At 61.0% G+C, this 25,477-nt stretch overlaps 2 protein-coding genes across 8 annotated transcripts in view; one reads left to right on the top strand and one right to left on the bottom strand.

The window, feature by feature from the left end:
- Positions 1-5,301, top strand: part of POLR2E (RNA polymerase II, I and III subunit E) — a 10,570-nt gene extending 5,269 nt beyond the window's left edge. Inside the window, exons 5-8 of one of the 3 annotated variants that reach the window (XM_055247731.2) lie at positions 27-85; positions 232-310; positions 630-709; positions 1,455-5,301. In XM_055247731.2, the coding sequence (XP_055103706.1) occupies positions 27-85; positions 232-310; positions 630-695 (204 nt within the window). In that variant the 3' untranslated portion in view covers positions 696-709; positions 1,455-5,301. The remainder of the gene's footprint in view (positions 1-26; positions 86-231; positions 311-629; positions 710-1,454) is intronic. The other 2 variants (XM_055247733.2, XM_055247732.2) reach the window with 2 other exon arrangements.
- On the bottom strand, positions 3,789-25,477 carry ARHGAP45 (Rho GTPase activating protein 45). 5 transcript variants are annotated; one of them, XM_055247735.2, is made up of 23 exons: positions 25,275-25,477; positions 22,701-23,031; positions 17,299-17,442; positions 16,999-17,083; positions 16,843-16,915; positions 16,576-16,642; positions 16,348-16,485; positions 16,199-16,263; positions 15,882-15,992; positions 15,727-15,807; positions 12,582-12,770; positions 10,757-10,894; positions 10,479-10,669; positions 10,218-10,342; positions 10,055-10,132; positions 9,816-9,920; positions 9,542-9,714; positions 8,903-9,091; positions 8,680-8,817; positions 7,548-7,774; positions 7,261-7,471; positions 6,064-6,172; positions 3,789-4,729 (listed from the first exon to the last, which is right to left on the bottom strand). In XM_055247735.2, the coding sequence occupies exons 1-23, from the start codon at positions 25,410-25,412 to the stop codon at positions 4,377-4,379; spliced, it is 3,459 nt and encodes a 1,152-aa protein (XP_055103710.1). In that variant the 5' UTR covers positions 25,413-25,477; the 3' UTR covers positions 3,789-4,376. The 5 variants fall into 5 exon arrangements, with proteins under 5 accessions (XP_055103710.1, XP_055103712.1, XP_055103711.1 ...); XM_055247737.2 differs by lacking the exon at positions 25,275-25,477 and adding an exon at positions 23,945-24,459; XM_055247736.2 differs by lacking the exon at positions 25,275-25,477 and adding an exon at positions 23,766-24,291.

Raw genomic sequence — 25,477 nt, 5'->3', positions numbered from 1 at the left:
TGCCTGGTGACTTCCTCTCTCGGCAGCTAGTCCCTGAGCACGTCGTCATGACCAAGGAGGAGGTGACAGAGCTGCTGGCCCGATAGTATCCTTTCTAGCCCCACGGGCCCCGCCCCTCCCTGTCCCTCGAGACTTCCGCGTCTGTCTCTCTCTCTCTCTCTCTCTCTCTCTCTCTCTCCCCCTCCCCGCCCCCGCGGCCCTATCTGGCATTTTCCTGACCCTGCTTCACAGTAAGCTCCGAGAGAACCAGCTGCCCAGGATCCAGGCGGGGGACCCTGTGGCGCGCTACTTTGGGATAAAGCGTGGGCAGGTGAGCCCTGCGGGGAGAAGGGGCCCTGGGGCTGCTCTGAGCTGACCACTCGGAGAAGGGGGCTTCTGTCCCTCCCTGACAGCCCCTCCCTCTTGACCCAGTGCCTGGAGGGGACCTCGAGACCACACCCCCAATCTCCCCCTCTTAAAGCCAGGGCCACTAGGCCTACAGAAGAGCATGACCCAGGTTCCCAGGGAGCCCAGGGTCAGCATCTCAGACCCCTGCCGCCCATCCCCAGCCCTTGTGCTGCCCGCCTGCTGTCTGGTGACTGCAGTGAGGCCCCTCAAGCATTCGCAGCCCCTGCTCTCTGCCTCTGCAGGTGGTGAAGATCATCCGGCCCAGTGAGACGGCGGGCAGGTACATCACCTACCGGCTGGTGCAGTAGCTGCCACCTGACAGGTGAGACGGCCGAGGGACAGGCACCGAGGTGGGGTCAGAGGCAGCGGTGTCATCCCCTCCGTCGGTGTGCAGGGCTGTTCTTGCTTTGTCCAGCAGCGAGCCCCTCCTAGCACTAGCCCAGCTGGGCCACCAGGCGCTCCCAGGACACCCCCAGACCCCACCCGACCGCAGGCTGCAGCTCCTGGGATTCTGCGCCTGGAAGGGAGAGTCCTGGTGTGCGGGGCATGCGTCTCTCCCGCCGCTGCCCCACCTTAGAAGCGGGAGACGTTCCCCTGCATGGCAGGTGCGCGGCAGGGCTTTCCAGAAGAGGGTTTAGAAACCTGCCCAGAGACCCCAGAGCTTCAGGCCAGCCCTTCCCTGAGTGGGCACCTTGGGAGGGACTAGCCGGAGTCTCAGGAGCGGGACAGCCTCTGCCCATGGCGAGAGCCTCCCAGCTTCCCCTGGACTCTGGTCATGGCAAGGTGCTGTCCTGGCGAGGTGCTGTCCTGGCAGGCCGCCCCACTTCACACTCAGCCCAGTGGTGGGGCTCGGCCTGGTCTGACGCTGGCACAGTTCCTTTGAGGTTAGAGCTACTGCCCACGCCTGTGTGACTGCTGGGCACAAGTGAGCTGCCCAGCCTCTGCACTGTGGCATGGGCCTCCTCCTGCCAGGCCTCCCGCACCCCCTCACGCTCAGTGGGCATTGGGCTGTCCTGGGCACACTGGATCTGCCCCTCTCGTGTGACCACCCTCCCCCTCTTTCCCAGCCCCTAGAGGCGGACACACAGGCAGTGACCCCCATCCCTGCAGGACGAACGCCCCTGCCCTGCCAGAATCCGGCCCCCCAGCTCTCCTGGCTGCTGCTCCTCTGGACTCCCCAAGGCAGGTGGCCTCCACCCAAGTTCTCCTGTCCTGGGGTGAGGCTTCCTGTGGCCCAGCTTGCCCCATTCACCTGTGGATTTGTGTGAGATGCAGCCTCAGAAGGGACGAGGCCCCCAGAGGGAGGTCACCTGGGCGGGGGGTGGGCAGCTGGTGCCGGGTCCTCACCCAGACCACTCTGGGTCCCCTCTGTTGGCGGTTTGGGGTCTGGGTCTCCCACCAGCCACTGCTTCCTTCTGGGCTGTCAGCCTTCTACCCCTCGTCTTCCCTCCCTCGGGGGCCCTGACGCGTGGTGGTCCCCGCCCAGCCTCGGCTCCTTCCTCCATTCACAGCCGTGCACGCGCTCAAGCCACCAGGGTGCGAGATTCCAGCCCTGGACTTCAGTTGTAGGAGGTTGGGTGTTTTCAAACGTTAAAGATGTTTTGAGCAAATAAATTTGCTTGATAGAGAAACCAGGCCGACTAACAAGGTTTTCAGCAGGTGGCCTTACCTCAGCCCAAGCACACGAGGTCAGCTTGGCAGGTGCGCCCTCCTTGCGCTGGCTTTCTCTGGCTTCAGGGGTCAGTGCCTCCCCAGGCCCTTGCCCTGCCCTCCCACTTCGTGCTCCTGGATCAGGTGTGAGCATGTCTGTCTCTCTTCCCTTCCCGTGCGTGAGGGTGTGGCGTTCTCTGTCTTGTGCAGCTGTGGTTTGTGGCCAGTTCCTCGTATAGATGTTTGGGATCTGGCTCTACTTCCCCCTTTGCTTACTGTCTGATTTCAGAAGGCCTCGCCTGCCCAAGTTTAACCTAGCCGCATGTGTTTATTTCACAACAGCTTTATTAAGATGTAATTCATCTTTGTGCGATTGGTGGTCTATCATGTGCCCGCTGTTCTGTGGAGCAGGGTCCCCAGATCCCTGGGCCATGGACAGCGTGTGTGATGGGGACAGTGCTTCCCCTTCTCTCCAAATGGACTTTTTTCAAAATTGTCTTGGCCAAAGCAAGCCAGACACAAAGGGTACTGATGTCACTTCTAGGAGGTCGCTAGAGTCATCAGAGACTGGAAGTAGGATGGGGGCTCCAGGGGCTGGGGAGGGGGGGTGGGGACAGTGTGTGTCATGTGCACAGTCTTTTTTTTTTTTTTTTTTGAGATGGAGTCTCCCTCTGTCGCCCAGGCTGGAGTGCAGTGGCGCAATCTCGGCTCACTGCAAGCTCCGCCTCCCGGGTTCACGCCATTCTCGTGCCTCAGCCTCCGGAGTAGCTGGGACTACAGGCGCCCGCCACCACGCCTGGCTAGTTTTTTGTATTTTTAGTAGAGACGGGGTTTCACCGTGGTCTCGATCTGCTGACCTCGTGGTCCACCGGCCTCGGCCTCCCAAAGTGCTGGGATTACAGGCGTGAGCCACGGCACCCGGCCATGTGCAGTCTTATTTTGGGAAGATGAGAAAATTCTGGAGGTGGCCAGGTGTGGTGGCTCACGCCTGTAATCCCAGCACTTTGGGAGGCCGAGGTGGGCAGATCACCTGAGGTCAGGTGTTTGAGACCAGCCTGGCCAACATGGCAAAACCCCGTCTCTACTAAAAATACAAAAATTACCTGGGCGTCGTGGCACATGCCTGTAATCCCAGCTACTTGGGAGCTGAGGCAGGAAAATCATCTGAACCCAGAAGGTGGAGGTTGCAGTGAGGCTTAAGTGGGGAGGATTGCTTGAGCTCAGGAGTTAAAAGACCAGCCTGGGCAACACAGAGAAACCCCCACCTCTACAAAAAGATTACCCGGGCACAGTGGCTCACACCTGTAATCCCAACACTTTGGGAGGCTGAGGCGGGAGGATCATTTGAGCCCAGGAGGCCAAGGCTGCTGTGAGCTACGATTGTGCTACTGTACTCCAGCCTGGGCCACAGGGTCACACCCTGTCTCAAAAAAAAAAATGCAGTTCCACAGGCGCATGTGTCACGTTTCCAGTGCTTGGTGGCCATGTGGGGCTGGCGTTCGGAACCTTAGAGCTAGAGAACACGTCCGTCATCTGGAACGTTTTCCTGGACTGCAGGTGAACATGACGTGGTCATTCGATGCCCGTCTGCACAGCCTATGGTGAAGACCACCTGGGCTCCCACCTCGTGGGGCCCCATGGCGGGGGCTTCCCTTCCTCACACATCCCTCCCCTGGGAGGAGGCCCTGGGCCACGCTACGGGGCTCTCTCTGTCCCCTTCTTCCAAGCTCGCAGCTGCCACAGAAAACAGACCCGATTAACAACTTTATTTCAGCAAAATAAACATGCCTGTGAAAGAACTACACGGTGGCTTCCGAGAGACCCCACTGTGTACCTAAGCCCCAGTGGCCACACCTGCTGTTCTGGAAAAGGGAGTCCAGGGCCAGTGTTCAGGCCCTGCTGTACTGCACCCTGGAAACTGCACCCAACCCCAGCCTCCACCCCCAACCACGCCTCCCAGAATGGTTTCTGGAGTCCCTGCAACAGACCTGTGAGGAGAGGGCGTGGCAGGGCCTGCTGTCCCTGTGATGACCAGGGGGATGCGCCGGGCAGGGACAGCTTCCTCCATCCATACAGCCTTGTGGGCACCGACAAGGCCACTGCGACTTCACAAGACAGCAGTGTCCCCAGCTCAGCTGAGCTCACACTCCTGTGCCCCAAGGCCCTGGTGCTCCTGGAAGCCTCTGGGAGGAGGTGCATGCTGGTGGGACATCAAAGTCCAGGTGCTCTCGGCAGCGACCCCAGGACGGCACAGCTAAGCTATGCCGTGGTTCAGGGGACACGCTGGAGGGACAGGAGCAGGCAAGAGAAGCCACCTGTGGTCCCAGCCCCACCCCAGCTCACACGAATTCCGGCTGCCTCTCCCTGCAGGAGCCCAGCGTGATCCGCCCGCCACAGAGCCTCACGGGGGGCAGTGGGGTCTGCAGCACGTTGTTGGACTGGTTGGTATTGAATCCTGAGAGCTGCTGGGCCGGGCCGTCCTCGTCCTCGTCCCTGTCCCCGTCCTCCTGGGCCGTGGTCTCCAGCTGCTCCTCACTGCCGCTGTGGCTGCCAGAAGCCTCCTCTAGGCTGGCCTCGCTCTGCTGCTGCTCCAGGAAGCTGAGGTGGCGCAGGGCACTGGCCTCCGATGAGGACAGCAGCTCAGAGGCCTCCTCTAGGTCCGAGTCTGAATCGTTGGACACAACTCGGGATTCTGAGAAAGGGAGACAGAGATGGAGGAGAGAGATGGAAGGGAGATGAGAGAGACAAGGGGAGTGACAGACATGATGGAGGGGGGAGGGGAGGAGGAGGAGGGGAGAGAGGAGGAGAAGGCGGGGGAGGAGGAGGAGGAGGGGAGAGAGAAGGGGAGAAACAGGGAAGGAGAAAGGAGAGGGGTGTTGATAGGGTCTGGCTCTGTGTCCCCACCCAAACCTCATCTTGTAGCTCCCATAATTCCCACATGTTGTGGGAGGGACCTGGTGGAGAATGGTTGAATCATGGGGTCTTTTCCTGGGCTGTTCTTGTGACAGCAAACGTGTTGTGGGAGGGACCTAGTGGGAGACCGTTGAATCGTGGAGGTGGGTCTTTCCTCGGCTATTCTCGTGATAGTAAATGGGTTTCACAAGATCTGATGGTCTAAAAACTGGAGTTTCCCAACACAAGCTCTCCCTTTGCCTGCCGCCATCCATGCAAGACGTGACTTGCTCCTCCTCGCTTTCTGCCATGATTGTGAGGCCTCCCCAGCTACAAGGAACTGTAACTCCATTAAACCTCTTTTGCAAATTGCCCAGTCTCAGGTTTTTCTTTCTGAGACAGAGTCTCACTCTGTTGCCCGGGCTGGAGTACAATGGCACGATCTTGGCTCACTGCAACCTCTGCCTCCCTGGTTCAAGTGATTCTCCTGCCTCAGCCTCCTGAGTAGCTGGGATTACAGGTGCCCTCCACCACACCTGGCTAATTTTTGTATTTTTAGTAGATACGGGATTTCACCATGTTGGTCAGGTTGATCTTGAACTCCTGACCTCAAGTGGTCCACCTTGTCCTCCCAAAGTGCTGGGATTACAGGCGTGAGCCACCGTGCCCAGCCTCAGGTATTTATTTATCAGCAGTGTGAAAACAGACTAACACAGGTGTCCTGAAACTAGATGCAGCACTCAGGGCCAGCTGCCTGACAGGTGGCGCTGGACCCACCTGGGTCAAACCCTGAGCCCCACGCCCTTCTCTAGAAAAAGGTGCTCCTGCAGGAAAGGCACTTAGCCAGGCCCAGTGCCTGGTGCACCTGGAACCTTACACGGCATCAGCCCCACATTCATGTCACCGGTTTCTGAGAGTGGGGTAGGCACCTCAAAAGGCACTGCCTTGCCTATTTTTGCAGCCGGTTAAAGGAAAATGAGTAGCTCATAGGTGTGGTCTCCGTGGCAGACGAAATCCACAGAATGTGCTGCGCCGTGGACCCTGCCATGTATGCACAACTAGATCATGGCACCTGCGCCCATGGGTGGCACACCCCAGCCTCCCTTGGGGCCATTCGGGCAGCCACACACTCACCTCTGCACCCGTCCTCCGCTGCCTCCTGCAGGGGGTAGACCACCCCCTCGCCCGCCTCCAGGTACGGCACCTGGACGACTACCTCGGCTCGCTGGTTGGATGACTCGTCCTGCAGGGGCAGAACGGAAGTCAGGGAGGGGCCAGGGCTCCATTTTCCATGTTACAAATTAACAAACCCACCCACACAGCCCGTAACAGCTACTGACACCCACTGCTGCCCAGGCTGTGACCACACTGGCCATTCCCACGAGGTACACAGGACGGGCATTTCTGAAAGTCCACTCCTCTCGCCACCCACGGCTGCTCCTGTCCCCAACCCATCTGGAGTTTCTCCTGAAAGCTCCTTCAAGAGGAGCACAGGATGGAAAGGCCGTGCCCAGCACAGACACCGTCGGAGCTGCGGGCCCCACTGTCCTGAGGCAGCACCCCAGGCGGTCTGTCCTCAGCCAAGAGCAAACCCGGGAAAGTGTAGCCCCTAAACACGCAGGGAAGATGGATTGAGAAAAATACGAGACACCGGGTGCAGTGTCTCACACCTGTAATCCCAGCACTTCAAGAGGCCAAAGAGGGTGCGGGTCACTTGAGGTCAGCAGTTCGAGACCAGCCTGGCCAAAAAAGCGATACCCCATCTCTTGAAAATACAAAAATTAGCCGGGTGTGGTGGCCGGCGCCTGTAGTCCCAGCTACACGGGAGACTAAAGCAGGAGAATCACTTGAACCTGGGAAGCGGAGGTTGTGGTGGGCTGAGATTGCCCCACTGCACTCCAGCCTGGGCAACAGGAGTGAAACTACAACTCCCAGAAAAGAAAATGTGAAGCGGGTAATTGACCTCGCAGCGGAGTGCAGTGGCAGCTCGGGCGGGCTGTGGACACCCGGGCCAGCGTGGAGCTTGTGGCTGCAGGCAGCACCGGGATGGGAAACGGGGAAGGAAGCTGGGGCTGAAGGGTGAGGCCCAAGGCCAGCCCCAAGGGAGAGTGGAGGGGCGGCCGCAGAGCCTTTGCACCTCTGCCAGTTCAATGCAGACCTCGCTGAGTTCTTTGCATAAAAGACACAAAAAGAAGCCTCCCGAACAGCCCTGTCCAAACCAAATTATCTCCCTGTGGTTCCTTGGGCTTCATCCCACAATGACTGTCCCCAGCAGCGCCCCCTGCTCCCCAAGCCCCGAGTGGACAGCCCTGGTCAGGCCCACACCCTCACCTGGCCCCCGGGGGTCTCCTCCGGCTCCTCCTCGAAGACCAGGCCGTAGTGGACGATGAGAGTCTCGATGACGCGGGCCTGGTGAGGGTAATCCACCAGGGAGGAGAGGGACACGGTGGCCTCGGTGGGCCGTGGCCGAAGCAGCGTGGGCCCAAACACGATGCCCAGGTTCCCGGGGGTCATCTTGTTGTCCTGCTCCACCTCCACGATCCTGCGGGGTGGGCAGGGGCCAGGTGCTGAGCGGCTCCCGGGACCCCGCGCCCTCCACCCCATATGCGGGGACTCACCTGCGTAGGTGCCGCAGCAGGTACTGCAGCGAGGCCCGGTTCTCAGGCGGCAGGTCCCGCAGGAGCTCCCGCAGCCGACCTGCCATGGCCACCGCCACTGCCTCGCTCTCCGAGCCGTCCTGCCGGCCCCGGGACGCCGCCTTGGCCTCGGCCTCTGCCTTCAGGCTGTCCTTGGCCAGCCCTACGAGCTCGTGGTAGAGGCGGAAGGAGATGAGCGGCTCGGGCAGCTGTGCAGAGTCAAGGGTCAGCAGCTGTTGGTGGGCCGGGCCCAGCCGCCACGTGCCTGCCACGCCCCCAGCCTCAGCCCCCCTCCACCAAGCACTGGCCACGCCCCACCGGGCTCGGGTTCCACCCAGAGCAGCCTCAGTCCCCTTTCCCAGCCCAGCATGAGCCCTGCCCCTCCTACCCGGGCCACGCCCCCACTCCCACGCCCTTTCTCGCTCTGGCCACGCCCATTCCGCCCTGTAGGTACCCCAACGAGCTCCGGCTGTAGTCAGCATAGTCTGACCCCTTCCCCACCGTCTGCGAAGTGCTGGTCCCACCCCATCCCAGCCCAGCTCCGCCCTTCCCCAGACATGACCATGCCCCTAGCCCCAGTCCGGCCCTTCCCCGGGGATGACCACGCCCCTGGCCCCAGCCCCGCCTCTGCCAAGGCCTGGTCACACTCACCCTGCCTCAGCCTCGCCCCACCAAGCCCAGGCCCCACCCCCAGTCCTGCACTTGTCTAACCTCAGCCCCGCCCCTAGCCTCATACGGGTCCCTGCCAAGCACTGAACACGTCCATCCTGCTCTGACCACGCCCCGCCGAGCCCCGGCCCCGCCCCCGCCCCCGCCCCAGCACAGCGTCAGGTGTGCTTCTGCCGCGGCCACACCCCTGCCACGTGCTGACCAAGCCCCATCCCGCCCCTCCTGTCCCTATCCGTGCTTCCGCACAGAACTGGCCCCGCCCCGCTCCTACCGTGTCCACGCCCCCAGCCTCAGCCCTGCCCTGCCAGGCACTGTCCCGCCCACCCTGTCCTCCCCAGGCCCCGCTTGCGCCAGTCCTGCTCCAGCTCCCGGACCCCCACCCCACCTCCTCCTGCCTGGCTACGCCCCTTCCAGGCTCTGCCTGGCCACCGCCTGTGGGTCTCACCTGACGCAGGTAGAGCTTGAGGACGTTGCTGATGTCGTGGGGCGAGGCCTGCGACAGCTCGACCAGCTCCTTGCCGTTCTCGAAGGCCTGGCACAGCTTCTCCACGCGTGTCTTTACCCCATTGACCCGGTAGATGCCCTGCGGGAGCCCGGGGGTGGGGAGGCCCATCAGCCTCGGCCCACGCCCGCCTGCTCGCTGGGAGCCGCCTCCTCCCCCGCCTCACCTTGGTGCGCAGCGCCCGCCGCTCGATCTCGCAGACGCACTTCTTGACGATGAAGGGCACGCCGTCGGGGGCGCTGCGGGCCGCGTAGCTGAAGTCCTGGCCGAACAGCTGCAGGCGGCCCTGCAGCTTCTTGTGCCCGCACTGTATGGCCAGCGTCTCCAGACATTTCTTGTGGCAGGCCAGGCAGCACTGGGGGCGGCCAGAGTGCGTGAGCCCAGCCCCGGGGCGCCCAGCTCAGCGCAGTCCACAGCGGCTCCACCCCACCTCCCCGGGGCCGCTCACATCCCCCACACGGCAGCTTCTGCAAACACAAGCTGGACAGTGGCTCGTGGCTTCCACCCCAGGGGTGATCCCGCCTGCCACTCCGGCCTCCTCTCCTTCCCGCCCTTTGGTTTTCTGGCCACGGCCGCAGGGCTCTTCACCCTCCAGGTCTACCCCCTGCCTCGCTGCCTCAGAGAGCCAACCCTGCCCCCCAAAACTAAAAGAGCCCACCCCACCCTCTCCGTTTGCTTCCTTCCAAAGGCGCCCGACTGCGCCCTGCTCTGGGCCGGACCTTCCTGAGGGCACACAGGCTGGCGGTGCCGGGCACCCCAAAGGCTCCCGAAGGCTCCCAGCTGTCCGTCGGGGCATCCCACTCACCTCTTCACACTCAGCACCCTGGAAGTAGACATAGCTGTTGCACTCGCGGCACTTGGCGGGCGTGCGGAGCTTCCGGAGCCGGTGAGTACGGGCCGCCTTGGACAGCCCCTCGTGGCGGAACGGTCCACTGGGCACGGCCACCGGCAGCTCAGGGGTCATGCCGTTGAGGTCAGCTGCGGGCAGCACAGGTAGCCGGTGTCACCAAGGCAGGTTAGGGCCAGGCCCATAGACTGTGTCCAAATCCCCCTCTCCAGCCCCGTCAGGGGACCCTCACCCTGCTCAAAGGCTGAAGCCCCGGCTCCACCCTCTGGGTCCACCAGCTCCTCCGTGGACGACATGGTACCACTGGATGATGTCCGCTCGAACTTCTTAAAGTCTCCTGGGCGGGAATCAGGGCCGTTCAGACTCCCCGAGCCAGGAGGGCCCCCTCCATCACCCCGGTGCGTGATGAAACCCTGAGGCCCAGGAGAGGCGGCAGCTCCACACCTCAGCCCGCCAGAGAGCCCCCCTCACCTGCGCCAGGGCCGGGGTCCAGCCCACAGTCCGAGGTCGAGAGCGGCCATGACTTGTGAACCTGGTGTCCTCGACCGGCTGGAGAAAGAGGCGTCTCTGGTGAAGGGCCAGGGTGGGCCGCAGGGAGCCAGCGTCCACCCCTGGGCCCCGGCCGGACACTCACCCCTGTGCTCCTTGGCAGGTGCGCCCTCAATGCACCCGCCTTCTTCTGGGGGGCTCCCAGCAGCCTCGGGCCCCGCCACATCACTCACGTTGAAGCTGCTCTTCCGGGCACGCATGACGGGGGACCTAGTGAAAGAAACCGGGAAAAGGAGGGGTGGTGATGGGGGGCAAGACAGCTTCATCTTCATGCTCCCGACAGAGGGAAGCCCGGCTCCCAGGCAGGGCCTTGCGCGCAGGAGACAGGGCGGCTGGGTGGCGGTACCAGGCGTTGGTGGAGACGTGGGGCTCAAAGTCGTAGTGCACGTCGGGCTCCTGGTCCCGCTGCAGCTGGCGCACGTGGGAGGCGTACTGCTGGCCCGGGTCATACAGCTTGCTGCTCTCACACAGCATCTGGAAGTGCACAGGCAGCGGCGCCGTCTGCATATGCATCATCTGGTAGTAGGAGATCGTGGCCTGCGGGCGGCACCGGAGAGCGGAGGGGTCAGGAGGAGGCCGCCCTGTCCACCATCCCCGCCCGGGCGGCCGGAGCACCCCACGCACCGACTTGATGGTCTGGTCGCTCTGCCGGATGACCTCCTGGATCTGCCGCAGCGCCGTCACCTTGGTATCCTCCAGCTCCTGCTTCTGCGTCTTCGCGTCGGCCACGCAGGTGCGGTAGGTGGCCATAGCTTCCTCCGCCTGCGGTGGGGGCGGGGCACAGAGGGAGGCCTCAGCCTGGGGTGCAGGACTCAGACAGAAACCTCAGGGAGGCCGGGCTCACGCCTGTCATCCCAGCGCCTCAGGAGGCCACAGTGGGAGACTTGCTTGAGGCCAGGAGTTCGAGACTAGCCTGAGCAACATAGTGAGACACCCCCCCATCTTTTTTTTTTTTTTTGAGACAGAGTCTCGCTCTGTAGCCCAGGCTGGAGTGCAGTGGTATTATCTTGGCTCACTGCAACTTCCACCTACTGGGTTCAAGCAATTCTCCTGCCTCCGCCTCCCAAGTAACTGGGATTACAGGTGCCCCCCCCCCCCACCACGCCCGGCTAATTTTTTGTAATTTTAGTAGAGATGGGGTTTCACCATGTTGGCCAGGCTGGTCTGGAACTCCTGACCTCATATGATCTGCCTGTCTCAGCCTCCCAAAGGGCTGGGATTACAGGTGTGAGCCACTGCACCCAGCCTGAGACCCCATCTTTATAAAGAATTTTTTTTTTTTTTTTTTTGAGACGGAGTCTCCCTCTGTTGCCCAGGCTGGAGTGCATTGGCGTGATCTCGGCTCACTGCAAGCTCCACCTCCCGGGTTCATGCCATTCTCCTGCCTCAGCCTCCCAAGTAGCTGGGACTACAGGCGCCCCCCACTACACCCAGCTAATTTTTTGTATTTGTAGTAGAGACGGGGTTTCACCGTGTTAGCCAGGATGGTCTTGATCTCCTGACCTTGTGATCCGCCCGCCTCGGCCTCCCAAAGTGCTGGGATTACAGGCATGAGCCACCATGCCCAACCAAGAATTTTTTTTAAATTAGCTGGGTGTGGCAGCACACGACTGTGGTCCCGGCTACTCTAGAGGCTGAGGCGAGAGGATTGCTTGAGCCTGGGAGGTGGAGGCTGCAATGAGCCATGATCACGCCACTACACTCCAGCCTGGGTGACAGAACAAGACACTGTCTCAAAAATAATAATAATTTAAAAATCGGTGCCAGGTGTGGTGGCTCACGCCTGTAATCCCAGCACTTTGGGAGGCCGAAGCGGGTGGATCACGAGGTCAGGAGTTTGAGACCAACCTGACCAAGATGGTGAAACTCTGTGTCTACTAAAAATACAAAAAAATTAGCTGGGCCTCGTGGCAGGTGCCTGTAATCTCAGCTACTTGGGTGGCTGAGGCAGAGAACTGTGTGAACCTGGGAGGCGGAGGTTGCAGTGAGATCTCACCACTGCACTCCAGCCTGGGTAACAGAATGAGACTGTCTCAAAAAAAAAAACAAACCGGCCGGGTGCAGTGGCTCACGCCTGTAATCCCAGCACTTTGGGAGGCCGAGGTGAGCGGATCACGAGGTCAGGAGATTGAGACCATCCTGGCTAACATGGCGAAACCCCGTCTCTACTAAAAATAGAAAAAATTAGCCGGGCGTGGTGGCGGGTGCCTGTAGTCCCAGCTACTCAGGAGGCTGAGGCAGGAGAATGGCGTGAACTTGGGAGATGGAGCTTGCAGTGAGCTGAGATCGCGCCACTGCACTCCCGTCTGGGTGACACAGCTAGACTCCGTCTCAAAAACAAACAAAAAACCAAAAAAACAAAAAGAAAGGCCTGGAGGTGGTAAATATCACACCAAGCATTGGATCTCCTCCTCCAGGGACCTCCAGCCCTGCCTCCACCCGCCCTCACCTTGTTCTTGGCCTCGTCCTCCAGCCGCCGCCGCTTGTCCAGGGTCTTGGTGGCCGTGCTGCCCGCTCCCGGCGCGGTGCCAGCCTGCTCCTCCTCCGCCTTGGCCACGAGGAAGCGAGCCTTGTCGTGGTCCTCGCAGCGCTGCATGTAACCCTGCTTGGCCTTGCGCAGGTTGGACTCCGCCTCTTGCTGTGGGTGTGGGAGTCAGGAGGCCAGTTCCAACCCCATCCTCGGATGGGACTCAGTCTCCCCAGCTCCTCCTTTCCTCCCCACCCCCATCTCTCTCACCAAGACCCCATGGCCCAGCGGGGCATGCAGAGGACCCTGCACAACAATCGGCAACGGAAGAACAGGAGTGGCTGGGTGCGGTGGCTCTGTAATCCCAGCACTTTGGGAGGCCGAGGCAGGCGGATCATTTGAGGTCAGGAGTTTGAGACCAGCCTGGCCAACATAGTGAAACCCCATATCTACCCAAGATTTAAAAAATTAGCCGGGCGTTGTGGTGCACGCCTGTAATCCCAGCTACTCGGGAGGCTGAGGCACAAGAATAGCGAATAACTTGAACCCAGGAGGCGAAGGTTGCAGTGAGCCGAGATCGCACCACTGCACTCCAGCCTGGGCAACAGAGATTCCAGCTCAAAAGAAAGAAAAGAACGGGAGGAGGCACCCATAACAGGACCCTCGGAGAAATGGGTGTCCTGTGTGCCCACTCTGCAGCCCAGGAAGCTGAGGCGCAGCTAAGCTCTGAACAGAAGCTCAAACGGCAGCCTCTGCAGACACCCACACCAACCCCCACGGGAGCAGGCCAGCGTCTCCAGGCTCTGTTGCTTTCACTTCCCTCCTCACAGACAAGAACAGAGAAGCCGCCCAGGCAGGAAGCCAGGCGCCCACAGGTTGGCAGGAAGAGCACTTAGTCAAGAACCTGTGGGCTGGGGGCCACACCTCACAACCTGCACCCTCAGATTCACACGCAAACAGACGGACTCATCCAGTTACCAGGAGACCGCCAGGCGCCATGGGTCACACCTGTAATCCCAGTGCTTTGGGAGGCCGAGGCAGGAGGATCACTTGAGGCCAGGAGTTAGAGACCAGCCTGGCCAACATAGTGAGACCCCATCTCTACAAAAAAATTTAAAAATTTAGCCAGACGTGGTGGCGCACACCTGTGGTCCTAGCTACTCGAGACCAGCCTGGCCAACATGATGAAACCCCATCTCTACCAAAAATATCAAAATTAGCCGAGCACGGTGGCTTACGCCTATAATTCCAGCACTTTGGAAGGACTAGGTGGGCAGATTACCTGAGGTCAGGAGTTCGAGACCAGCCTGGCCAAGGTGGTAAAACCCCATCTCTACTAAAAATACAAAAATTAGCCAGGCGTGGTGGCTGGTGCCTGTAATCCCAGCTACTTGGGAGGCTGAGGCAGAAGAATCGCTTGAGCCCAGGAGATGGAGGTTGCAGTGAGCTGAGATCGAGCCATTGCACTCCAGCCTGGGTGACAGAGTGAGACTCTATCTCAAAAACAAACAAAAAAAAGAGTACTACTAACAATCACAGGTTTCTACCTGGCAAAATAGGCCACGGGTAAAAATCAAAAGTCAAACAGTAAATTGTGGGAGGGGAATGAGAGGAGTCTACAACTCACAAGATTAAGGCCTAAGTTCTGTAATATGTACAAAGCTGTGGCAAATCAGTAATAAGCCACTGTCCAGTGCAAAGTAAGAAAGGATAAGAACTGAGGGTTCACAGAAGAGGAAGAGCAGGGCTGTGGCCTGGGAGGGTAGCTCATACACGCATGCCCCTTGACCCAGCAGTTCTATTTTGGGCACTGATCCCAGATAAACCCTCAGGCATCCTTGAGACAGGGGCACAAGCTTGTCATAGCAATGGTGTTCGTAACAGCAACAGCTCAGCTACTCCCAAAACGTCCATGAAATAACCTACTCAATCTCCCCAGCTGAGCCCTGCACAGCCAAAAAAAGGGGTTCAGGCTGCTTCATGCTGACTGATATGGGGTAAGCCTCTCTCTACGGAGGTGAGGATAAAAATCAGGAGCAGAACAGGGCATGAGGTGAGCTGTCTTCGCGTGTACAAAAGAGGGCAGATATGTGTTTGCTGGTATGTGCTGGAAGGAGCTAGGAGGGTGCGTTTCATCACAGACCCTCTTAACACAGCTAAAAAGCAAACAAAAACTGGGCAACAGTGAGTATACCAAAAACACAAAAAAATGAACTGGGTGTGATGGCCGGTGCCTGTAGACGCAGGAACTCAGGAGGCTGAGGTGGGATGATCATTGCAGCCCAAGAAGTCAAGTCTGCAGTGAGGTATGATTGCGTCACTGCAGTCCAGCCTGGGTGACAGAGCGAGACCCTATCTCAAAACAAACAAAAAGGCACCAGCGTCTTTGAAATAACCCAAAAGCGAAGTGGGAAGAGAATTCAGGCAGGAGGCTGGGTGTAGTGGCTCACGTCTGTCATCCCAGCACTTTGGGAGGCCGACGCCGGTGGATCAACTGACAGCAGGAGTTCGAGACCAGCCTGACCACTGTGGTGAAACCCCGTCTCTACTAAAAATACAAAAATTAGCCAGGTGTAGTGGCGTGCTTCTGTAATCCCAGCTACTCGGGAGGCTGAGACAGGAGAATTGTTTGAACCAGGGAGATGGAGGTTGCAGTGAAAGCCGAGATGGTGCCATGGCCCTCCAGCCTGCAGCCTGGGCGACAGAGCGAGACTCCGTATCTCACACACACACACACACACACACACACACACACACACACACACACACACACACACACACACACACACAAAGAATACATGCAGGAACATGGCGCTTTCCCAGTTCTGAGAGACCATGGGTCTCCCTCAACCCGGAGGCCTGCTGCTTACAACCGAGGGAGGCACGGCTTCTCCCCATTTCTGCAGGGACAGCAGTGAGCGCCGGGCTCCTGGGTCCTTCCAGGCAGAGCTGGGGGCGATGGGGCTGGAGCATCTCCGACCCGGTTTGGGGCTCAACCTGCGAGGCCGCACATGTGCAGGAGGCCGGGGCGTGTGCGGAGCTCGCCGCAGGGTCCCCGCTATGGGGCTGGGGCTATGGCTGGGACTGCGCCGTGCCGAGGCCCGCTGCCTGCCCCCGTCTGCCTCACCAGCTTCCTCTGGGCGCGGTGCCAGGCTTCCTTGATCTCCTTCCTGCGCTTCTCGTGCTCAAGCCGCCGCAGGGTGAGGGGCTGGGGGGAGACGGGCCGTGAGTGGGTACCCTGGCGACACCCCCGCCCAGCCCGCCCTCCCAGGCACCACGCACCTGCATGAAGGTCTGGGTCTGCAAGGTGCCCACCGCCTGCACCATGCCGTGGCCGAACTCCAGGTCCTGCTCCAGGGCCAGCGAGTAGATGGACAGCAGCGGCATGTGGGGCTGTGGGAGGGGCACCGGGTCACTGGGTGGGGAGGGATGGAGGCAGGGCAGCCCCAGCACCCCCAGCCACCAGCTCCCTGGTCCCTGCAGCCACCCCCGTTAATGTAGAGGGGAAGCCCCTGCTCTTGGTCCCTGGGCCCTTGAAAGGGGGCTGAGACTCACACCCGGGCCCAGGGACCCCCGCCCCATGCCCACGGGGCCCCCACCTCCTGCATGACGCTCTGTCTGCAGTTGTGAGCGATCTTCTGCAGGCCCTTGGCAAACTCCATCTCTGCGGGCCGGAGAGGGGTGTGAGATGCTGGGACGAGGCCTTCCCAGCTCACCCAGAACGCCCTCCTGGGACCCCAGCTCTCACCCAGCGTCGTCCGCTTCTCCAGGTAGCTGATGAGGTCCTTCATGTACTTGGCCATGTTCTTGGCATACAGGAGTGCGGCATCCACGCCCCCCTCACAGCGCTGCAGCAGCACGTCCACCTCCTCGGCAGGCAGGCAGCCTGCATGGAAAGGGGGGCCTGCTCAGCCTGGCCCGACCCCCGCAATGGCCCATCCCTCAAATGCCTGCCTGCCGCTGGGTGGGGGCTTACCTGCATCACAGTCATCGAGGCTGGGAGGGGTGCCCTCACTGCCTGGTCCATACAGGCTTTCCATGGACTGTAGGACGGAGACGCAGGTGAGACCAGCCCCACGCGGGGCCCTGCGCAGTGCCCACGCTTCAGGGGATGGTTGCTGCCCCCCCAGAGAGGTAAACCAAGGCGCACAGGGGAAGCAGGGTGACTGACCAGGCCCTGCAGACCTGAACCCGGCTGGCCTCCAGAAGTTGAGCACAGGTGGCCCTGGCCCACCCCACTCACCTGGCTTGAGTCCCCAGGAGGCACTGCTAGGAGGGTGCTGCTGTCCACTTCACCCATGAGGAACTCGGACACTCTGCAGGGCCAGCGGGGTCACCATCGAGAGACACCCAGGCCCCCCATGCTCCCTTGCCCTGCCCCACAGGCTCCCACACTCACGTGCTACTGAAGGCCACAGCAATCGTCTCCAGGGCCTTCTCAAACTCCTGTTTCTCCAGATCATTGTTGCTCTCGTAATGGAAGGCTGGGAAGCAGAGATAAGGACAAGGAGGTGGGCCCACTCTGGGAGGTGACCATCCCTGCAAGAACTGACCAGAGCCCTTAACCCAGGGGGAACAGCAGGGAGCTGTTGTGCCTGTCAAACTCCTATGCATCCTTCAAAACCCACTTCAAACATCCTCTCCTCCAGGATGCCCTTCTAGGCAGAGAGCCCTTGCAGTCCTGTTCCAGCAGGCTGACCTTTGACTTTGGCAATGAGGGTGCCGGCTGCCGTGAGCGTCTCCACGGTGTTCAGCAGCGGGTACTTGGAGATGATCTGACGCATGACACGCAGGGCCTCACCCAGGCACTCGTGGGCCAGCGGGCGGCGGGCCTCAAGGAGGTCTGCTGGGCAGAGTCGGAGTGAGCAGTGGGGTGGGGCCCGGCCCCAGGGAAAGTCTGTCCACCTCCTCCCTCTTCAGAACTCCTGTTCTCAGATAGGGAAACTGAGGCAGAGGTAGGAGAGGGCAGATGCCTGGGGCTCATTTCGAGACTGCGGGGAGGGCACTGTCCCTCCCTGGGCTGCCGGCCAGATCAGCAAAGGCCAGACCTTGGCCTAGGCACTCTCTGCTGCTCAGAACACTTTTCCTGTCCCTCCAGAAAGCAAACTGCCTCTTGTCCTTCAAGCTACAGTCCTGCAGCCCCTTCCTCCATGCAGCCCACCAGGCCCCTTCCCTGCCCTAACTCGTCAGGACTGCTCAAAGCCTTGTCCAGATCTCTCTCCGCCCTTCCTACCTGAGTGAGGAAACTGAGGCATAGAGAGGGGAAGCCATTTCTCAACAATCACACAGCTTTTCAATCTACACTAGCTCTGAAGGCATGAGAATGCCAGGCAGAGGGATCCTGCCTGGCTTTATCTCCAGGGCAATAGGGAGCCATAGAAGGTGTTAGAACAGAGGAGGGTGGTGGTCAGATCTGACTGTTGGAACCTGGCTTTCACTGCCCTCCTCAGCCAGGGGCGGTGGCTTACACCTGGGACCCCAGCACTTTGGGTGGCTGAGGCAGGAGGACGGGTTGAGCCCAGGAATTCAAGACCAGCCAGTGCAATACAGTGAGACCCTGTCTCTGTAAGAAATAAAGAACAAGGCTGGGCGCGGTGGCTCACGCTTGTAATCCCAGCACTTTGGGAGGCTGAGGCGGCCGGATCATGAGGTCAGGAGATCGAGACCACGGTGAAACCCCGTCTCTACTAAAAAAAATACAAAAAATTAGCCGGGCGCGGTGGCGGGCACCTGTAGTCCCAGCTACTCAGAGAGGCTGAGGCAGGAGAATGGCGTGAACCCGGGAGGCGGAGCTTGCAGTGAGCCGAGATTGCGCCACTGCACTCTAGCCTGGGCGACAGAGCGAGACTCTGTCTCAAAAAAAAAAAAAAAAAAAAAAAAGGGTAAATGCCCTCATCTAACGTTCTTAATTGGAAGAAGAAAAAAACAGGGCCGGGCGCGGTGGCTCACGCTTGTAATCCCAGCACTTTGGGAGGCCGAGGTGGGCGGATCACGAGGTCAGGAGATCGAGACCACGGTGAAACCCCGTCTCTACTAAAAATACAAAAAATTAGCCGGGCGCCTGTAGTCCCAGCTACTCGGAGAGGCTGAGGCAGGAGAATGGCCTGAACCTAGGAGGCGGAGCTTGCAGTGAGCCGAGATTGCGCCACTGCACTCCAGCCTGGGCGACAGAGCGAGACTCCGTCTCAAAAAAAAAAAAAAAAGCAGAGAGGGCCAAGCACGGTGGCTCATGCCTGTAATCCCAGCACTTGGGGACGCAGGCAGATCACTTGAGGTCAGGAGTTCGAGACCATCCTGGCCAACATGGTGAAACCCTGCCTCTACTAAAAATACAAAAAGTAGCGGCGTGGTGGCACTCCCCTGTAAATCCGGCTACTCGGGAGGCCGAGGCAGGAGAATCGCTTGAAGCTGGGAGGTGGAGGTTGCAGTGAGCCGAGATCGAGCCACTGCACTCCAGACTGGGTGACAGAGTGAGACTCCTCCATCTCAAAAACAAAGAAAGGAAAGAAAATAAAGAAAGAAAAGGTAAGAAAAGAAAAGAAAAGAAGGAAAGAAAGAAGAAAAAAGCAGAGTACAGGCGAAACACCGAGAGGCAGGCACACACCATGTAGTGGTGGAAACAAACCCACGGAATTCGTAGGAGGGGAAAGGTGGCCGGGAGGACAGAGGCCAGCGGGAGGGGCAGCTTTGACGCCTGACTGTACCGCTCACAGGACGCCCCAAATACGAAATGAAATCTGAAAAAGTAAGTGCCCCATCCCTTTGGGCACCGAAGACCCCAGGTGAATGTCACCTCCGGGAAGAGCCCGCCCGAGTCACCCGCCAGAGATTCCCCCCGGCGGCCGCCGCCAGGCCTGAGACCCCAGACCGGAGCATGTCTTCGCTGCTGGATGCGAGGCGGACTCCGGGAATGAGATTGGGGCTCCAGGAACTCCAGGAAGCCGCTGGGAGGCCCCGGCCACGCCCCTTCTCGGGACCTTCCTGCCGGGCACCCCGCACTCCGCGCGCGCGGCCGACGCCTGGACCCCCGCTGTCCCCGCACACCCCCCCACCCGGGAAGCCGGCCGGCGCGACCTCTGCGCAGCGCAGGGATGCCCAGGTGCGCACGGCCAGGCCAGGCGCGCGGCAGCCGCTGCTCCCCCACCGCGGGCGGCAAACGGCCCGAGCGCCACATGGTCCCGGACGCGGGGGCACCCAGCGCCCCGCACCTGTCCTCTCACCTCGGGGGCCCGCCCGGCAGCGCACGGGGCCCTCGTCCAGCACCGGGTGCGCCGTCCCGCAGATACACATGGCGCAGCCGTCGGGACGCGGAGACCGCGAGCGCGTGGGGCCTGGCAGCTGACCGATGGGGGTCTCCGGTGGCCAAACCGGCTCCGGCCGGTCAGGAGGCCCCGCCCCCGCGAGGGAAACCCCGCCCTGGGGTCCCGTTCGCCCCAGCCTGGGTCCTTCCTTACCCGCAGAGCTTCGAGGTGGGGAGGGTCGAGGACGGGCAGGGAAACTGAGGCCCAGACCTGAAGCCCGGGAACAAGGAAGCCCGGGAAGAGTCGGGGTGGCAGCGTCCATGTGGGGCCCCTCCTAGCTGCCTGCACGCGGGTCCCCAAGCTGCGGGGTGGACCCCACAACCATCGCTGCATGCAGGTGGCCCCATTTTTATAGATAAGTCACCTGACACCTAGAGAGGGAAGGGGCTCGCCAGGGTCTCAGCAGCTGAGAAGCATCGGGACTAGAGCCCACATCCTAGCCGCCAGGGTCTTCTCCGGCCTGGGGCGGCCCCGAGACGCACCGAAGGCGCCCCCAGCCGGGCGCGGTAGATCAGGCCTGTTATCCCAGCACTTTGGGAGGCGGAGGCGGGAGAATGGTTTTTAGCTCGGGAGTTCTAGACCAGCCTGCGCAATATGGGGAGACCCCAGTCTCTACAAAAACTACAAAAACTGGGCCGGGCGCGGTGGCTCAAGCCTGTAATCCCAATACTTTGGGAGGCCGAGGCGGGCGGATCACGAGGTCAGGAGATCGAGACCATCCTGGCTAACACGGTGAAACCCTGTCTCTACTAAAAATACAAAAAATTAGCCGGGCGTGTTGGCGGGCGCCTGTAGTCCCAGCTCCTCGGGAGGCTGAGGCAGGAGAATGGCCTGAACCCGGGAGGCGGAGCTTGCAGTGAGCCGAGATCGCGCCACTGCACTCCAGCCTGGGTGACACAGCAAGACTCCGTCTCAAAAAAAAAAAAAAAAAAAAACTACAAAAACTGGCCGGGCACGATGGCTCACGCCTGTAATCCTGGCACTTTGGGAGGCCGAGGTGGGTGGATCACTTGAGGTCAGGAGTTCAAGACCAGCCTGGCCAATATGGTGAAACCCCGTCTCTACTAAAAAAAAAAAAAAAAAAAAAAAAATTAGCCGGGCACGGTGGCGCGTGCCTGCAATCCCAGCTACTCGGGAGGCTGAGGCAGAAGAATCACTTGAACCCAGGAGGTGGAGGCTGCAGTGAGCTGAGATCCCGCCACTGCACTCCAGCCTGGGTGACAGCATGAGACTCTGTTTCAAAAAAAAAAAAAAGAAAAGAAAAGAAAAGCCCGGGCGCGGTGGCTCATGCCTGCTGCAATCCCAGCACTTTGGGAGGCTGAGGCATGCAGATCACGAGGTCAGGAGTTTGAGACCAACCTGGCCAATATGGTGAAACCCCATCTCTACTAAAAATACAAAAATTAGCCAGGTGTGGTGGCATGCACCTGTAGCCCCAGCTACTCGGGAGCCTGAGGCAGAAGAATCACTTGAACCCGAGAGAGGGAGGTTGCAGTGAGCCGAGATCGCGCCACTGCACTCCAGCCTGGGTGACAGAGCAAGATTCCATCTCGCCATCTCAAATAAAATAAATAAAATGAGTCCAGTGCAGGGGCTCACGCCTGTAGTCTCAGGTACTCGGGAGGCAGAGGTGGGAGGATGGCTTGAGCCCAGGAGTGCAAGGTTACAGTGAGCCTCGATCACACCACTGCACTCCAGCCTGGGTAACAGAGCAAGACTCTGTATCAAAAAAAAAGTGCCCCGCCCTGGCTGGCCCAGTTCAGACCTCCTGCAGGAGCCTGGGAGCTGAGCCCCGCCCAGGCCAGGCCTCCAAGGAAGCGCCAGGATCGGAAAGGAACAGAGATTAGGGTTTCCCCAGGAAACCAGCCTAGCCCCCGCCCCTGGGACCAGATAACCCGGGGACTCCCACTCCTCCCAGTGGGGACCGGGCCTTCCCCAACTAGCGCCCTGAAGGTGCAGAGGCCACTCCACCACTTGAGGTCCAGTCCTGGCTCTGCCCTGCCCTGGCTGGGTGAGCCAGGGGTCAGGGACTCACTAGAGACTCAGTTTCGTCATCTGTAAAATGGGTGGCTGCCGGGAGCAGATCAGAGCACCTGGCATGACCCTGGCACTGTGGTTTCTGGGAGGAGCCGGGGGCTGAAGGCAGCACATGAGGTGCCCGCCTGGGCTGCCAGGGACAAACAGGAAGCAGATGAAAATAACTCGGCAGGAAGCAGGGCTGTCAGCAGGCGCGTGGAGGGGAAAACGGAACTGCCGGCCTGCAGGCCGCTGGGTCCCAGCACCTCCAGCCGCCTGATGCCCCCATCCTACCCCTCGCCCCTTGCCTCCTGAATCTCTCTCCACCCAGACCTCAGCCAAGCCCCAGTTTGCTTTGTTCCAAGACACAGATCTGGCCCCATCTGTCCCGTGCTCTAACACCTTCTATGGCTCCCCATTGCCCTTCTGCCTGGCGTTGTCATGCCTTCATCCTACACCAGCGGCACCCCACACCTTGGCCCCCAAATGCATTCTCTGTTTCCATGTTTCTGAGCCTGTGCATGGGACATTTCCTCTGCCTTTCCCTCCTAATTGTTATCAGATCCTTTAAAATAAATAAAGTGGGCACCCTCTTGAGCCAGTGTACGCTCAGGGACTCCCCTCACCAAACTCCTACACATCCCTCAGAGCCTTAGCTGTCATGGCCTCTTCCACACAACCCTCCCTGCCATTCCCTTCTGAGCCTCCCCAGATCCCTCCCTCCATCTTCCCTCGGGTCTGGCTCTGCCTTCCACCCAGGCCTCCGTGTCCCCGTGGCTCTCACCGTCACGCAACACACACTCCTTCAGTTTCTCAAGGCCCTCAGCAAAGCGGGCCACGTCCGCCAGCAGATGGGAGATGTCCTCGACGACGTCCGGGCCGGCGCCCTCGGTGGGCAGCTCGCCCGGGCTGGCGGCTGTCAGTGGGCTCCGGTGGCTCCGGCCCAGTGTCCAGGAGGCAGCACCCGACAGCGGGAAGCCAGCCGCGCTGGCGTGGCGGCTCAGGCTGGTGGGCCGCTTGAGGGTCCCTGTGGCCTTGACGCCGGAGGACCCAGCGGGCGGCTCCAGGCTTGGTCCAGGGAACACCGCGTCAGCCCCATCCTTCCTGGGCAGCTCCTTGGGCAGGTCCGAGGGGAGCTCGTTAAAGGGATTTTCCGGCCTGGACACTGCCTCAGTTTCCCCAGAAATGAAGTGGGGCTGTGGAGGGCCATCGTCATGCTGACCCCACAGGGGTCAAAGGCCAGAGGTCACAGGGCCGAGATTTGGTACTGTACCCCCCCACCTGTTACCCAACATCCTCTTCCCTAGAGCTTTCACAAACAACGGTCCTGCCCAAACCACAGCCGGGGCGGGGCCTGAGGGGAGGGGAGGAGGGGGGTCCCCACTTCCTGGTGGGGGTGGGGAGGGTCCTCAGCCCTTCAAGCCCCCCTCAGGCTCCCACAGCGCAGCTACTTTAAGTGAAGACACTTCTGACTATGTCTGTACCCTAAAGGTCCATGGATCCCCAGAGCCTATGGGCAGCCTCAGGCCTTGTAGACATCCTGGACCCCCAAGCTGTGTAGACCCCCCCAGCTTTGTAGACACCCCAGGCCTGGAGACACTCCCCAGCCTCTAAACCTGGTGGATCCCATTAGAAGACCTGCTGCCTGGTCAACCTTCAACCCAATGGCCAGGCCACAGCCCTCCCATCTCAACGGCTCCCAGAGCCCCCAGATTGCCTAAGCCCCCAACCTGCAGCGGCCCAAACACAACATTGTCCCGACCCGGCACCCTCCCTTCCTGCTCCCTGGGCCCCGCGGCCAGCCCTGGATGGAGTGGACGGAGGCGGCCACCACTCCCAGGGTCCCTACCGTGAGCTGAACGCCGGGGTCCCGGCCTCTCTGCTGTGGCCCCTGCCGTCCCGCCCGGTAGGGGCTGTAGCTCGCACGAGCCCCCAGCCGCCGCCCCAGCATGGGCCCCGAGCACAGGGCGGGTCCCTGTCTCCCTGCGGCCCGGTGTCAGCTCCAGGTCTCACCCGGGCACCACTCACCCCCGAGGGCTGCGGGCTGGGGCTTCCCGCGCGGTTCTTTTTCGAGATGGAAGGGGTTTTCATGAGCTCTCGTTTCTTCCTGGAGAACATGATGGGGCCCCGGCCGGGAGCCCCAGGGGGCGGGCTGGGTCAGGCGGGCTGGGGGTCTCAGCGCTGCAGCTCCCGGCGCTGGCCGCTTCGGGACCACATTGTCGCCGGCCACCCCCTCCCCAGCTGTCAGGCACACGTGACAGGCCCGGCCGTCACTGGCGGGCCCTCCCCCCAACAGGAAAAGGCTTCGAAAAGGCGGCGACGCGGCCTCGCTCCCGACCCTTCCCGGCCTCAGCCTGCGGCTCTGCGGAGTGGGCGCGAAGGTGAGGTCGCAGGCCCCGCCCCCAGCCCCGGGCCGCGCCCCCCGCTTCCGCTTTCGGGAGCTCGGAGCCGCGCCGCTCGCGGGATGGGACTGGAAGCCCCTGCCTGACGCTGGCGGGCACAGGGCGGCCGACTGCAGGGCTCTGACCCTCACTCCAGGACGCGAGTGGGCGTGCACAGACACATGTGCACGATGGCACGCAGAGACCTGGACCACCACACGTGCTCAGACCCCACCAAGCTCCCGGAGCCTTGCCCTCAGACCCCAGACACACGCACAGGCCGAAGCTGCGCCCCTACAGCCCCCTTTTCCGTGAAGGCAAGCCCCCGCTCCACCTCCTCTCCTGCACACCCTAGGGCGTGGCCGGGCCCCAGCAGGGCCGGGCAGAGTAGGGTCACCCCCATCACCCGCCCTGCAGCCCCGTGAGGTGGGCCAGGTCAAAGACAGGCGGGGAAACTGAGGCCCAGAACCGAAACCCTGGAGACAAAGCCGTCCAGGAAGTCAGAACAGTCCAGGTTACCGCGCCCTGTCCGTCTAGGTCCCCACGTCCACCTGCTCCTGGGCTGCCTGCACAGGGGTCCCTGTCGTGTGGTGTGGACCCCACCATCGGCAGAATATGCTGAGGACACCTGGTTACCTCTCAGCAGCCCTGTGGGCCTTATCATGTTGCCCCAGACCTGCCCTTAGCTAAGGTCCCCAGCCCCGCCTCCCATGCTGCATTCCAGTGACTCTGGACCACCGGACGTGCTGGGCAGCAGGACGCAGGCACCCGTTGCTGATAACAGCCTGAGGCGGCGTTGGCCAAGAGCTGGGGCATCTGCAGACATACAGATCCCAGCCTCCTACCTTCCCCCAACCGCCACCCCCCAGTGTGAACTCTCTCCCCTCCCCAAGTCTCCCTGCTGTCCCCTTCCAGAACCCCACCCCCAATCCCAAAACCCCAACCTCTTTCCTTTTCCAAACCCCATTCCCACCTACCTCGGGTGGGAGGGGCAGATCTCCAGGGCACAGGACATGAAGGCCACAGCCACTTGCTCCAAGTCTGGCTCTCCAGACCCGGGTCCAAGTGCAAACCCAGCCCAGCAGACCCTTGAGAACTCTTTGTCCCCGGCTCATGGCGCTGAGGGCCAGGATCAGAGGGTGAGGGTCAGCTGGATGTTGGATGGGCTTCTGGCCCGGCC

This window comes from Symphalangus syndactylus, chromosome 17 (genome assembly GCF_028878055.3).
Source record: "Symphalangus syndactylus isolate Jambi chromosome 17, NHGRI_mSymSyn1-v2.1_pri, whole genome shotgun sequence".
Classification (NCBI taxonomy): domain Eukaryota; kingdom Metazoa; phylum Chordata; class Mammalia; order Primates; family Hylobatidae; genus Symphalangus; species Symphalangus syndactylus.
This window is presented reverse-complemented; position numbering and strand designations above follow the sequence as displayed.

Bases quoted from the DNA above. Each gene is read 5' to 3' on its own strand.
- ARHGAP45 (XM_063620598.1), bottom strand. From the start codon at position 24,034: ATGTTCTCCAGGAAGAAACGAGAGCTCATGAAAACCCCTTCCATCTCG. The intron at 23,113-23,944 runs GTGAGTGGTGCC...GGCCCTCCACAG, and splicing joins CCAGCCCGCAGCCCTCGGGG to CCCCACTTCATTTCTGGGGA. The intron at 9,092-9,541 runs GTGAGTGGGATG...GGCCGCCCCCAG, and splicing joins AGGGTGCTGAGTGTGAAGAG to TGCTGCCTGGCCTGCCACAA.